The sequence below is a fragment of the Rhipicephalus sanguineus genome, chromosome 8 (genome assembly GCF_013339695.2).
Source record: "Rhipicephalus sanguineus isolate Rsan-2018 chromosome 8, BIME_Rsan_1.4, whole genome shotgun sequence".
NCBI lineage: Eukaryota > Metazoa > Arthropoda > Arachnida > Ixodida > Ixodidae > Rhipicephalus > Rhipicephalus sanguineus.
In genome coordinates, this window is record NC_051183.1 from 14,741,365 (window position 1) to 14,754,455 (window position 13,091).

General features: G+C 44.8%; 1 protein-coding gene across 1 annotated transcript in view; it reads right to left on the bottom strand.

Moving 5' to 3' along the window:
- Window positions 1-4,906: 4,906 nt before the first annotated feature.
- Window positions 4,907-13,091, bottom strand: part of LOC119401431 (uncharacterized) — a 31,897-nt gene continuing 23,712 nt past the window's right edge. The window contains exons 4-5 of the mRNA XM_037668230.2: window positions 11,590-11,676; window positions 4,907-5,103 (exon numbers count right to left, since the gene is read on the bottom strand). Coding sequence (XP_037524158.1) covers window positions 4,952-5,103; window positions 11,590-11,676 — 239 coding nt within the window. The 3' untranslated portion in view covers window positions 4,907-4,951. The remainder of the gene's footprint in view (window positions 5,104-11,589; window positions 11,677-13,091) is intronic.

Below are 13,091 nucleotides of genomic sequence, written 5' to 3' on the forward strand. Positions count from 1 at the left end.
TTTGAACAGCGCTCCTGTTGCAAAGGCGGCCGAAGCAGCGAAGGAAACTAGCGTGCTTCAAGTGTCGAGCTGTGACACTTGATAGTTCGCGCTAATCTTCTGTTTGTTCGTTTAGTGGTGTTCCTTGAGCTCGAGTGACTTGCGCACGCTCCGTAACATGAGCGCGGACATCACAGTGAAAGCTCGAAACATCCCTCTTCCCCTCACCACGAGAAAACCGCGCGAGCAGACAGCGGAAGGCATAGGCGTGCGCAGGGTTCCCCATTAGGGGGGCAAAGGTTCTTCGCAGCGCCCCCCCCCCCCCCACCCTACTAAGTCAATGTACGGGGCAGATTTTGCGCCCCACCCCTCTTAGGTGAATAGAAGGGTCAATGTACGGGGCAGATTTCGCGCCCCCCCCTCTTAGGTGATTAGGGGGGGCGGCCGCCCCCCCTGCCCCCCCTCTGCGCACGCCTATGGCGGAAGGGCAAGGTTCTCCCTGCGCAAATACAAGAAGATGCGAGCGAGCTCGCCGACGACTTTTAAATGCGCCCGTCGCGCTCCTCGCGCCATCTCGCTGGTAATGAAGAAACGCTCATAAGTGCCTGCCGTCTCTGAGTCCTGCCAGCGGTAAAGGGTGTGTATATAACGCTCGCCGTTAGCGGCGTGCGTTATATTCTTTTCAGAGGAGGCAGAGGGGTGGGGTTGAGCTCCCCAAAGATACCGCATCATTGTTCGATACGTCTAGTTTAATGTAACGGAAAGTTTTCATTTGAGAATGTGATCAGTCTTTCAGTAATCGCCCTGCCTTTTGTTTCTTGCTGGTGTTATAGTATCGCCTTTGTTTTGATCGTGGTGAGCTTTTTGCACCTCTCGATATAACTTTGCAAATACACGTCAAGTAATATTTCGCGAAGTTGAAAAATCGTGGTTCTTGTCTCACAAATTTATAAGCCTTGTCTGTAAAATATTTTTGACTAAAGCTAAAGTATCAGTATATTCCTTTATCGCTTTGAGTTCTTAGCTACTTTCCTCTTTGTGACTCTTTCCTGGCAGGAAAACGCTCACTGTGTTTTCTTCGCGCATGTGCAACGCATTCTCAGGCACCTCTTTTAGCACCTTAAGATGTGTTTTATTGTAACGCATGATGCATAAAGAAAAACGCGCGCGAGCGGTCGGTACTTCTGTGGTAGCTTTTATCACGAGATAATTTTCTGTCGTAGTGTAGTCACATTTTCTCCTTATTTTCCTTAGTTGTGCCCCCTACACTAACACGCCATAATTAAATAACGTAAACGAATCTACCAGTTTGCGCGAGCTGCTTTCCGAAATGTTTGTGTGTGATAACCTGTCTTAGAGACATTACACTTAAAACAAGGCCGCACTAGCATTCACGATAAGTGCGCTTTATGCGCATAGAAGCACCCCTCTGGTTTCTTGTAAACGTGACAAACATTAATCAAAAATTGCCTGGGAACGGTCGAAACGGCAATGCGCACGAAATTCTGAAAGGTGATAAACCAAAACCTAACACCCTCGCCTCAACGTAATTTTGTAGAGATGCCTGTAACGCCGAATATTAAAGCTTTTTCGTGCGATAGCTTTAAAGAGCCCGTGTCGCGCGTGCCGTCGGTTGTGAGCGAAAAATCGGGGTTGTCCGTTAGCAACAAATCGCGATGGATGCAAAGAAAAACTCAGTGGGTTCCCTACGCATTGCCTAAGACGACTTCAATGCCAAAGCCAACTTCTTTTTCTTCTCAGTCGATTCTATTGATTCCACGCACTGAAAGTGTTCGGCACTTAGCGTAGTTTTGCATTGCCTGCGGGATCGGAGGCATTGCAAGCTTTCTGCAACTCACGTGCCTCCGCGATCGGCACACCTATGATCAAGCCATGATGTCATGGGGTGACGTCATAAAGGGACGTCACGTGATGTAACGTCATAATGACGACATGATGGCGTCGCAAATTTCGTGGCCTGCAACATCGTGATGGCGTCATCAGGTGATAAAGAATTTTGTTGCACTTGCGTTGACGCCGTCTACGCTGACGGTCATTTTCTCGTTTGGGCAGGAATCTAAGGCTTTAGCCTTTTAAAAAAGTCCTGCTGATCACACGCATTGTGGCAATCGATTTCATGCGCGGCAGTCGGCGAGTAGCTGCCTATGCTGTCCTATTATAGGAATACATGCGTAATGATCATTACATCGTTATACGAGCTGATAATCAACACTGCAACCGCAATTGATGTTGCCGCGACATGACGCCTGTACAGGGCATTTTCGCTAAGCAGTTTCAAGCACTGGCGTATCTCTGTTGTAGAACACGCTTCTGCCACGCAATGTTAAAATTCATAATGTTAATACTGCGTTGAAGAAGCGTAGAATCGCCCTAGACAGCCTGTGAATTGAGCAACGAGTCGATTGTTTAAAGGCCCACGCATTCAAAACGCTTAGGCATAATTAATGACCAATATCGTCATCACCTACAGCATCAAAAAAAAAAAAAAAAAAAAAAACGCCAGGCCTGCGCTGAAACCGCAGCACAGTCACAGCGAAAGCTGGAATAGCGGCGTTTCTAAAGCACCGTTGTAAGCTCTCTTGGGGCTACTAATACAAGTACACTAGCAAGGTACCCACTACGCCATAAATCACAATTTTTGTGAAGTTCGGAAGCACCTACTAAGCCGTTATCCGTCATTTTGCGGAGAAACGAGGCACCAGCTACACGTCTGTAAGCATTATGTGCACTTTGTCGACGCGACGACTGGTGACGATGAAGAATTATGGCTAAACCCTTTGTAATTGGTTGGAAGCTTTAAACGGCCCACCAGTCATGTAATTTGCATTAGGTGACGCCCGATCGCTATGTCCCTCTCCCGCCATGCTGTATAACATACGTTGACGTGGAACAGAGAGGTGCGGGGGGGAGGGGAGGGGGCGAAGAACTTTACTGAGACCCCGAGGAAATGGATCATGCGCTTATGGGCTTCCTTGTCAACCAATACAAGTGCACTTGCGAGGAACCCACTATGCTATAAATCATTGTAAGTTTTGAGAAGTAGGAAAGCAGGCATTATGCCATTTTTCGTCATTCTACGGAGAGCCTTGGTACCTGCTAAACGCATGTAAGGCATTATGCGCACTTTGTTGATGCTGTGCCTGATGACGATGAAGAATTATGGCGGAGCCCTTTGTAATGGGTTGGAAGCACTCAACAACTTCCTCGTTGCGAAATTCTCATTGTGTGACGCCTGATCACAGAATTCGCGTTGTGCGACGCTTGGTGTTTATTTTACTCTTCTACCACGCTATATTGCATATGTTAATGTGGTTCCTTCCCGACATGAAACCTGTATAGGACCTTTTTGCATAGCAGTTTCAAGCACCGGCATGGCTCAGAGGTTGAGTACTGGGCTCCCACGCAGAGGGCCCAGGTTCGAACCTCGTTCCATCCTGGAATTTTTTTCTTATTTCGTTTTTTTTTCTTATTTCGAGCGATAGTGGTTACGGACACCGGCGGCGGCGGCGGACAAGTACGGCGCCAAAAACGGCCGGTGAAATGAGCTCATAACAGCTTTCGCTGTAAAAAAGTGTGCCGCTACATACATTGCCTTACAGACACGTTGTGGGTGCTTAGCAAAATGAATAATTATGGCGTAGTGGGCCCTTCGCAACTGCGCTTGCAGCGGCCATTCTAGGAGAGTTTAAAAGGGCCAATGTTACGCGTACAGACGTTCTTTTCCTCGCGGCACGATTTAGGTGTCCATGAGAGGGCGATGCGAAGAGGAGCAGATTACGCCATCACGGTTCACTCTTGAAGGCGGAACTTAAGCGTCCTCCAAATTTTATCATTATTCTGCGGATCGAGCTTTCAATCATTTCGTCCTTCTTATGCGGTGTTGTGGCCTACTGTTCGTCCTCAACGGTAGCGCAACTTCCATGGTAACCAGTTTCTACCGGGCCTCGATCACGGATCAAGAGCATCTTTTACATTGTGAAGCCTGCTGTGTAAACGATCGGCACTTTCGATGGCACAGTTCTCTTCAATCCCAGTATAATAATGACACAGCGCCGTGTTTCCCCTCTTCCTTCTCCCCTTGTCAACATGGCCAAAACCGCAATATATCCTGAGTACCTGCCACCCTTTTCTCTCTCTTTTTTATTTTTATATTATGTTCATCCCTTGCTTTACAACATCGAACCTCAATTCGGCCCGCCAACATCTCTGTCTCAATAGCGCCTCTCCAGCCCTTTCTTTACTTTCTCGCAGTTTCGCGCATGCGTTCTCTTCTCCTCCGCTTTTGAAGTTGGTGGATGAGAGTGGAAAAAGCGTGCATATACGCGCTCCTCAGGCACGCATTTGACGCCATCACAAGGACAAGCCCACTTGTCGAAACGTTGTCTGCAGCGACATTCCCTGTTCAACTAGTTTTCATGACTTCAAACCTCGTTCTCCCCGGAACTGCTATGAAGGCGTCATTCCACGCCAACTGTGGCAACTTAGGCTTTTGACCATCTGCGATTGCTTTGAAAAAAAAAATGAGCGCTATCTATTCAAAGCACGAAGTCGTACTTCAGACTATATTTTGTGAAAATTTTCAGCAGTAGAATCCGCAGTTGAAGTTCCTTGGAGACCTCGAGCCTGTGACTCGTAAAACGCATTGTAGAAAAAAAAGGATGGCGAGGCTTGCACTAAGTCGCCCGAGACTTGAAACAGCCAATCTGGACGATTCTCAAGTCTAATCTGGTTGCTTCTAGGTTGTTGCTAGGTTGCTTCTCAGCTGCTCCTCAGAGCACAGAGGCTCGAGTTAAACCACAGACAGTCATACACATAACACCGATGTCCAAGCTCCAGGGACAGAAACTCGCGCTGAAACCAAGCGTTCGCGCCAAATCGGCGATTGCAATTGTCGAACGTATACATGCTATTATGCTTTTAATTCAACATGGCTACACTACATATAAAACTGTTATGCCGAGTATCCCGTGGTTCCGTCGTCCGTCGTCGTGCAATTACTTTTGTAGAGCGTGACGCTTTCATTCCCACATTGTTGGCTGTACACGCTTTCGCATTCCTGTGGAGTACTTTGAGTAGCATTCTCTGTCACTGCTAAGAGGCACCCTGCGCAAGAATAAACAACAATAATCTATAAATGCGTGTTCAGTATGTCAAACAAGGGCAAAAAATTTCGAGGTGTTTACCAAAGACGAGCATAAATCGAATATAATGCGATAATTCAAGTACTTCTCAAAGCTCTCACGAGATTAATGTAGATAGCGTTGCCAACAAGTGTGTTATTTTTTCAACTGGTAATATAAAGTAACATTAAGAGTCTTAAAGGAGATCATCTTAACTCATTTGAGTACTTGCATATTTCCTAGTAATTGTTTTAAGAAAATAGAAAAATAGCTACAATACTCCACTTAAATAAGAAGATGTTATTGAAAGGAATATTGGTTTATGACATCAAACCAAGGAAGTACACATATATGCCCGTATATTTTTCATAAAATTTTCCTACATAATCTTCTCCTTGAAAAGAACACATATTATTGAAAACTAGTGAACAGCCTACGCTACATAGAAAGGGTTAACAGTCCCAAAGCATCGTGATTCGTGATTTATTGTAACTTCGAGTTATTCAGCAAAACGTTAAGTAGCATTCATAATGGTTTTGAGCGCAAACACTAGACAAAGGATGAGCGAGGGGACGGACGCAGCGCATTCTTCGAACTTAAACGTATTCGAAAAGCGCGCGCATATATATATATATATATATATATATATATATATATATATATATATATATATATATATATATATATATATATATATATATATATATATATATATATATATATATATATTATTCAGAGGATAATGCGTCAGCCACGTGCAGTGTAACCGCCGCCGTCTCAACGTCGCGACAGAAACGAAAGTTCTTTATCGGAAAAGTGCAGTAATGGCATGCTGACGCATGCGCCAGCAGACCGTTTGATTTCCTTAGCCTCCATGATCTCCCTCACCCTTTGATCCGGACTGTGTGCACTTGTTTAGTTCGAAGAACGCGCTGCGTCTTTGTCCTCTCGCTCGTCTTTTGTCTGGTGTTTGCGCTCAATACCATTACCAAACTATAGGAGCCCCGCCGCGGTGGTCTAGTGGTTATGGCGCTCGACTGCTGACCCGAAGGTCGCGGGATCGAATCTCGGCCGCGGCGGCTGCATTTTCGATGGAGGCGAAAATGTTTGAGGCCCGTGTACTTAGATTTAGGTGCACGTTAAAGAACCCCAGGTGGTCGAAATTTCCGGAGCCCTCCACTACGGCGTCTCTCATAATCATATGGTGGTTTTGGGACGTTAAACCCCAGATATTATTATTATTACCAAACTATAGGAACGTTGTTGAGTTACGTAGGATTGGCAATAGGCCAGTTGGTACGGCGCTTGTATTTGGTCGCCTTCTGTGTTCCCGTAAACTCCAGCCAGAGTTTAAAAATATGCCGACGCACTTCATGAACACGCGACCAAAAGCTGTAGCTAATGATTGCACGGAGAAGATCACATTACTTTTCTGTGTTCTGTTTAATTTCCTAATTAGGCAAGATTAATTGACTGACTTAAAAAGTTTCGGTCGGTTTGAAAACGTCTAATTAGACATTATCTAACTTTCTCTCTATTAGGTAGTGGTGTTTCCTAATTACTGTGGGTGCCCGCAAAATACCAAAAAAATTCAGGAGCCCTAGATTGCCCCAACGGGAAGATTGGGGGCAAGTGAATCGTTGAGTCTTTCTTTCTTTCTTTCTTTCTTTCTTTCTTTCTTTCTTTCTTTCTTTCTTTCTTTCTTTCTTTCTTTCTTTCTTTCTTTCTTTCTTTCTTTCTTTCTTTCTTTCTGTCGCGTTTCCTTCCTCCATGCCGGGAATTGGAAATACATCTACGTGCATAGCAGCGCAACACTTCAGTTCCCACAGGGACAATGAAATTTGGAAAAGTGAAATGACAAGTCACCTCGACAAAAGATGCGATTGCCATATCAGAAACGGCTGATCACCGAGAAACTCACTATGGAGAGAGCATCATTATTAGCCCCGAGAAGGAAAACTGGTGGCGCTGCAGTCGCGGCGATGTGACGGCACGGCAAGGACTCTCTTGCTCCACGGCCGAGGATCGCCTTTTTCTGCTCTTTCGCGATACGGTGGTGACTACCATCATCAGCCTGTCTACGCCCACTGCAGGGCAAAGGCCTCCCCATGTTCCGCCAATCAACCCGGTCCTGTGCTTTCTGCTGCCACGTTATACCTACAAACTTCTTAATCTCATCTACCTACCTAATTTTCTGTCTCCCCCTCACGCGTTTGCCATGTCTCGGAATCCAGTCAATTACCCTTAATCACCAACGGTTATCCTGCCGACGTGCTACGTGCCCAGCCCATATCCATTTCTTCTTGATTTCAACTATGATATCCTTAACCCCCGTTTGTTCCCTGACCCACTCTGCTCTCTTCCTGTCTCTTAAGGTTACACCTATCATTTTCCTTTCCATCGCTCGCTGCGTCGTCCTCAATTTAAGTTGAACCCTCTTTGTAAGTCTCCAGGTTTCTGCTCCGTAGGTAAGTACCGGTAAGCTGCAGCTGTTATATACCTTCCTCTTGAGGCATAGTGGTAGACTACCATTCATGATTTGATAAGGCTTGCCGAATGAGCCCTATTTCATCCTTATTCTTCTTGTTATTTGTGGAACAATCTTCTAGTGGAATGTGGCAAATCTTGGCAGAGAACAGCGCTTTGCGACAGGTGGCGAGACACTGGAAGTTGTAAAGGAGTACGTCTACTTAGGACAGGTAGTAACCGCGGAGGCGAACCATGAGAGTGAAATAACTAGAAGAATAAGATTACCATAGAGTTTCCTAAACTTAACTAGAGGGGACTCTGGCGCTGTGATCGTTCAGCCACCATGGGAATGATGGGTAGTACACGGATTTGCCTAATCTTCGTGCTTGTGGCTTCAGACGTACTTGTGGCTTTGTTTATTGCTGTGTTTTGGCGTTTGCTTCGCATAAAAGAATAGACCGTTGTGATCTTCGTGACCATATTTGAATTGGTGAGCCTAAAAAGGATAAAGTGGTGAAGTGGAACTGCTGACTTTTGCTGAACTTCGTTTTGCGACAAAAAGGATGCAGGCGACGTGGAGCCAAACGGAGCAGAAAGAACGAGGTTGAGACAAATCTGTGTACTACCCATCATTCCCATTCTGGCTGAAGCGCCATGCGTTGCAGCTCCCATAGACACTAGCGCCAGAGTTCTCTCTAGTAAGTATTGTAGGAAACTCTATGTGTAGTATTGCAGGAAACACTAAGTGAGACGGGTATTTTGTCAGCTATGTGCGACCAGACAAAGTCACCAACTGCTATCAAGGCTGTGATAGATTTTCTCAAGAGCACAGAACTGGACAGAAGACTATAGCTAAACCGCTACGTCACGCGGTTATTGTATTATTGTATATACGCATAACTCTTTCCTCTCCCCATCATCACCCCTCATCACTCCTTTTTCCCCTTTCCCTTTTCCCCTGTGCAGAGTAGCAGGCTAGAGCGCACTAGCTCAGGCCGACCTCTCTGCCTTCAAATAAATTCTCTCTCTCTCTCTCTATGGTGATTACTGCTCATTCTTGCGATGAAAATCTTCCAAGGTAGAAGGTGGAAGTTTACACTACTAGCGAAAGTTAAGTAAGGTGTAGAAAGTTTGGATAATATAGCTTATAATGGGCAAATTCACGTCTGAACGGAAGTATATCACTGTAAAAATGGTGATGCAGGACAGCAAGACATTCGTTGTTTTCACCGCGTACTCCAAGACATCGGTGCTAATAAAATTTACTTTAATGGTTCTAACTTTATTAGAACTTCGCGTAGACTCCATGGTTAGGACATGCGTCCTGAATAATTATAAATGAAATCACGAGGTTTTGAATTCACTAACTACATTGTGGTTTATCGTACAAGTCATGTCTGCCTTTGCAGATTATCTAGGCGATTTGACAGAATTGCGCTTTCTGCTACAGGAGACTTTAGATGAATGTGTCTATCATAAAGAATCACTTAATACATCCGGTACATTGAACAGAATAATATTGCCCACACACAGTGGTTTCGGAAATTCTTAGGTGTTAGTATACTTGGAATATGTAAAGATTTCTTCTCAACATTCGTGCGGAATTATGTGGCCGTATACCCTGATTTGCGTGAACTGCTGCTCCGATCAACCACCGGGTCACAAGCGGTAATGTTAAATTCTGATGGGAGCACTGCTGATGGATCGTCTACGAAACAAACGCCTGAAAGTCGAAATGAGCGTTCTGAACTCTTTCGATGGCGCTCTCAGCGAGGTGGCCCACGTATTGATTATACGTCCTTCGCTTCAGTGAGTCAATGAATGGTATCGCACGTCATGTCCGAATAAAGGTTGATGATGCTCAGTGGTATATCAAATGCAAGGAAAAATAATTTACGAGCTGGCTATCTAAACTAGCACTTATATACAAGAAGATATAAGAAGTTTCCGCAGTTAACTTCAACTTGCTTTTGTAGTGAGGTGAAGCCTTGAAATTATTGCGAGGAAAACGTGAAACTAAACAAGTTGATGACTGAACGAGTACACAATAAAAACAAACAGAACAACTGCGGCGGTATTCGCAGGCGAGCGTTCTCGAGATAGTTTGCGAAACTCAATACTGCATGCTTTTTTGTAATCGTGCTCGGGGCTTGGCACACCGGCAGAAACGCTGTGCGCAGATCGCAGATACGTCCGATGCAAATAACACTTGTGGAGGCGAAGCCATCATATTTTTTTAAAGGAATCGCCCATGAACAACGCAACCTAATAATGTGAATAAGGTGTCTTGCGTGCCAAGGCCACGACATGATTATGAGGCACCCTGCATTTTATTTTGACCGCCTTGAATTCTTTAACGGCCTCCTGTATCTAAGCAGAGGGATGTTGCTTTTCACACCCATCGGAATGCGACTGCTGTGGTCGGGAATCAAACTCGTCCCCAAGGTTAGCAGCTCGGCACAACAACAAACCTGATCCCCCATTTCGAAGTGTGCGCGGCGGAGGGCGAGCACCGTTGGCGACTGTGAAGAAAAAATGTATAGCTTTTTGTCGTTTTACTAAGAACATTATCGATGCTATTTTCCACATTGATCTGAAGCTTGCGACAGGGAAAAAGCAAGCGCAAACAGCGGAACAGCGTACGAAGCAAGCGCATGATATGCAGGCGCGTCACGCGGGCGTCGAGGAGTCCGTGCAGTGGCGTCATCCAGGCCTTCCACCAGGTGGCGCCACCCCACCTTCTTGGGTCTAATAGGAAAACGGCACATGCAAATCCGCATGTGGCCGGCACACATTCGAGGGCCGCATTTCTGTAGGTTAGCCGCCGCCGTGTTTTTTGCGCACGACGCCAAAATGTGTGAGTTAAGAAAGATTCGTTTGAAAACACCACGCGACATGCCCGTTTGCGCGCCGTAATTTCAGTTCTCCCTAACGTTCTGAGTGCAAACGATATGCTTTCCTCACCGCGTTTCTTGAAAGTGATAAGCAAACGCAGTGGTTATCGCTTGTGCTGCCGCAAGCAACAAGTTGCCCATCACACAGCCACCACCATCGTCGCTGTCTTGTCGCCTTTTCAACACAGCACTCCATGGTTGTTTGCAGGCACAACGTTAGGGAACACAGCAAAACGGCGCTCAAGCGGGCATGTCACGTAGCTTTTTTTTTATACTATATGGCGGGAATCTGTACAAAGCACAAGAACACTAATACTTAATAGATAGAAGTTTCTAAGCTGTCCAATCATGCGTTCTGCTTACCGATCAAGAACTTCCCAGTTGGAATACTAACCCAGCTTCTTTTATTTAGATGTGAGTTCATTATTCTTGCCTTATAAGGCAATTGAGCAGATTAGAAAACTAGTGTGAGTTACTCCATGCCTTAGAGTTTCCTCAAATTAACTAGAGGTAACTCTGGCGCTGCAATCGTTCAACCACCATGGGAATGATGGGTAGTACACGTATTTGCCTAGTCTTCGTACTTACGGCTTCAAACGCACTTGTGGCTTTGTTTATTCCTGTGTTTTGGCATTCGTTTAAGATAAAATAATAGACCGTTGTGAACTTCATCACCAGGTTTGAATTGGTGAGCTAAAAAAGTTAAACTGATGAAGTGGAACTCCCTACTTTTGCTGAACTTCATTTTGCGACAAAGCGGATGCAGGCGACATGGAACCAAACGAAGTCGAAAGAACGAAGTTTACACAAATCCGTGTACTACCCATTATTCCCATGCTGGCTGAAGCGCCATGCGTTGCAGCTCCCATAGACACTAGCACCAGAGTTCCCTCTAGTAAGTATTGTAGGAAACTCTATGCTCCATGCAACTTCAGCGACATGCTTTTGGTCGCGCCGTCATAAAGTGCGTAGGTAAATTTTTAAACTGACTAGAGTCAGCTGCGGCGCCCTGCATACCTCCAATATCTTACAATACTGCAAATGACGTTTTTCATAGCTAATGCCTGAAGCAAGGCTGCTCGATTTGCTGCTTCAAAACAACTCACCGTATTTTCCACTTTCAAATGCTACAGCAAAGAGAAAGCAAGAGCTTCCGTCCGTGGTCATCAGTTTGTGATCTATTGGTCCTTGACCTACATTTCCGCAGAAAAAAAGTGAAGCATTATTTCAACAATATCACTGATATTTCCGACAAGAGTGATTTGGTGATATCTTGGTTCCACTCCTTGAATGTTTACCAACACCCGCCATTATAAAAGCGTCGTCAGCGGAGAATTAGGAGAAAATTGTCCCTAGCAACTCAGTAAAGCTGAAGCTTCCGCGCAGCGCTTCGAATAGCTTGGGCCTAGGCTCTGCTATATTTTCGTGATTTTTTGAACGATGAATACCACAGGTCTACAACTCCTTCGCCAGTGTTTGAGGTGACCACTTAGTCACATCTTCAAAGTTGAGGCAATATGAAAGATATGAAGAGACGGAGTCAACATAGGGTAGTTATCATGTTCATCAATACTGTAAGAGGTATGAATATGCACTCTGGAATTTGTCATACCCGGGTTTTATGCCAATAATCCTCTCTTCGTACTGTTATTAGAGGCAGTGAACTTGGAATTTTATGCCTACGATGAATTCTCACTCTGATATTTTTCCTAGATGAACATCAAGTAGAGTAGCATTCTCTTTGCCTATTTTTGTGAGAACGACACTGCTTTTGCATCAGGTATCTTTTTTAGGGGCGTAGCTCCTCTTAGTCTAACCTTGTCCCATGTCAGGCGTAACCGCGGCAGTATCTCCCGAACAGGATAATAGATGGCGCTGTCCCATAGAGATGCATGCAAACTGCAGTTGGGTGACGATATACTAGATGGCGCTGTCCCATAGATATAGAAAAAAATAAAAATAATAAATAAATAAATAAATCAAATAAAAATAAAAATAAGAAATTAAAATGAAAAATAAATGCAATAAATAAATAACATAAGCAAATTAAAAAGTAGACAAATAAAAAAAGAAGGAAAAGCGGAAAAAGGAAAAATAATCAAAGCGGCTTATCGCTTTGATTACTGCGGGGCAAAACCACTGAACATTTCACGGTGTACACATGATTGCTTCAGGAAAAATGATCAAAGCGGCGTATCGCTTTGATTACTGCTGGGCGAAACCTCTGAACATTTCACGGTGTACACATGATTGCTTCAGGAGCTTCTCGTAAGCTCTTCATCATTCACCCGTGGATATGCTGTAATGTTTTACAGGTGTGCTGCCCGATCTACTTACGCCAATAGGACCGTGTGCATGCGGCAATGACAAGGTCACGGTCCCACTTGCTTACCAAGGTAAGTTTCCGTAATCCTAATCTCGTCAGAACGTTAACTTTACATTGAAATCTGCAGCCCGATTATGTGGTGCATTTTATCGCAATTTGTTAGAGTAATAATGTAGTTTGTTGCTGTGTAGTTGAAGATCCTGTCATGGGCATGGTGATTTGTACAAAAACTGATATGTTAGCAACAAGAGGAAACCGCGCAAAGTATACAAATCACGTGTC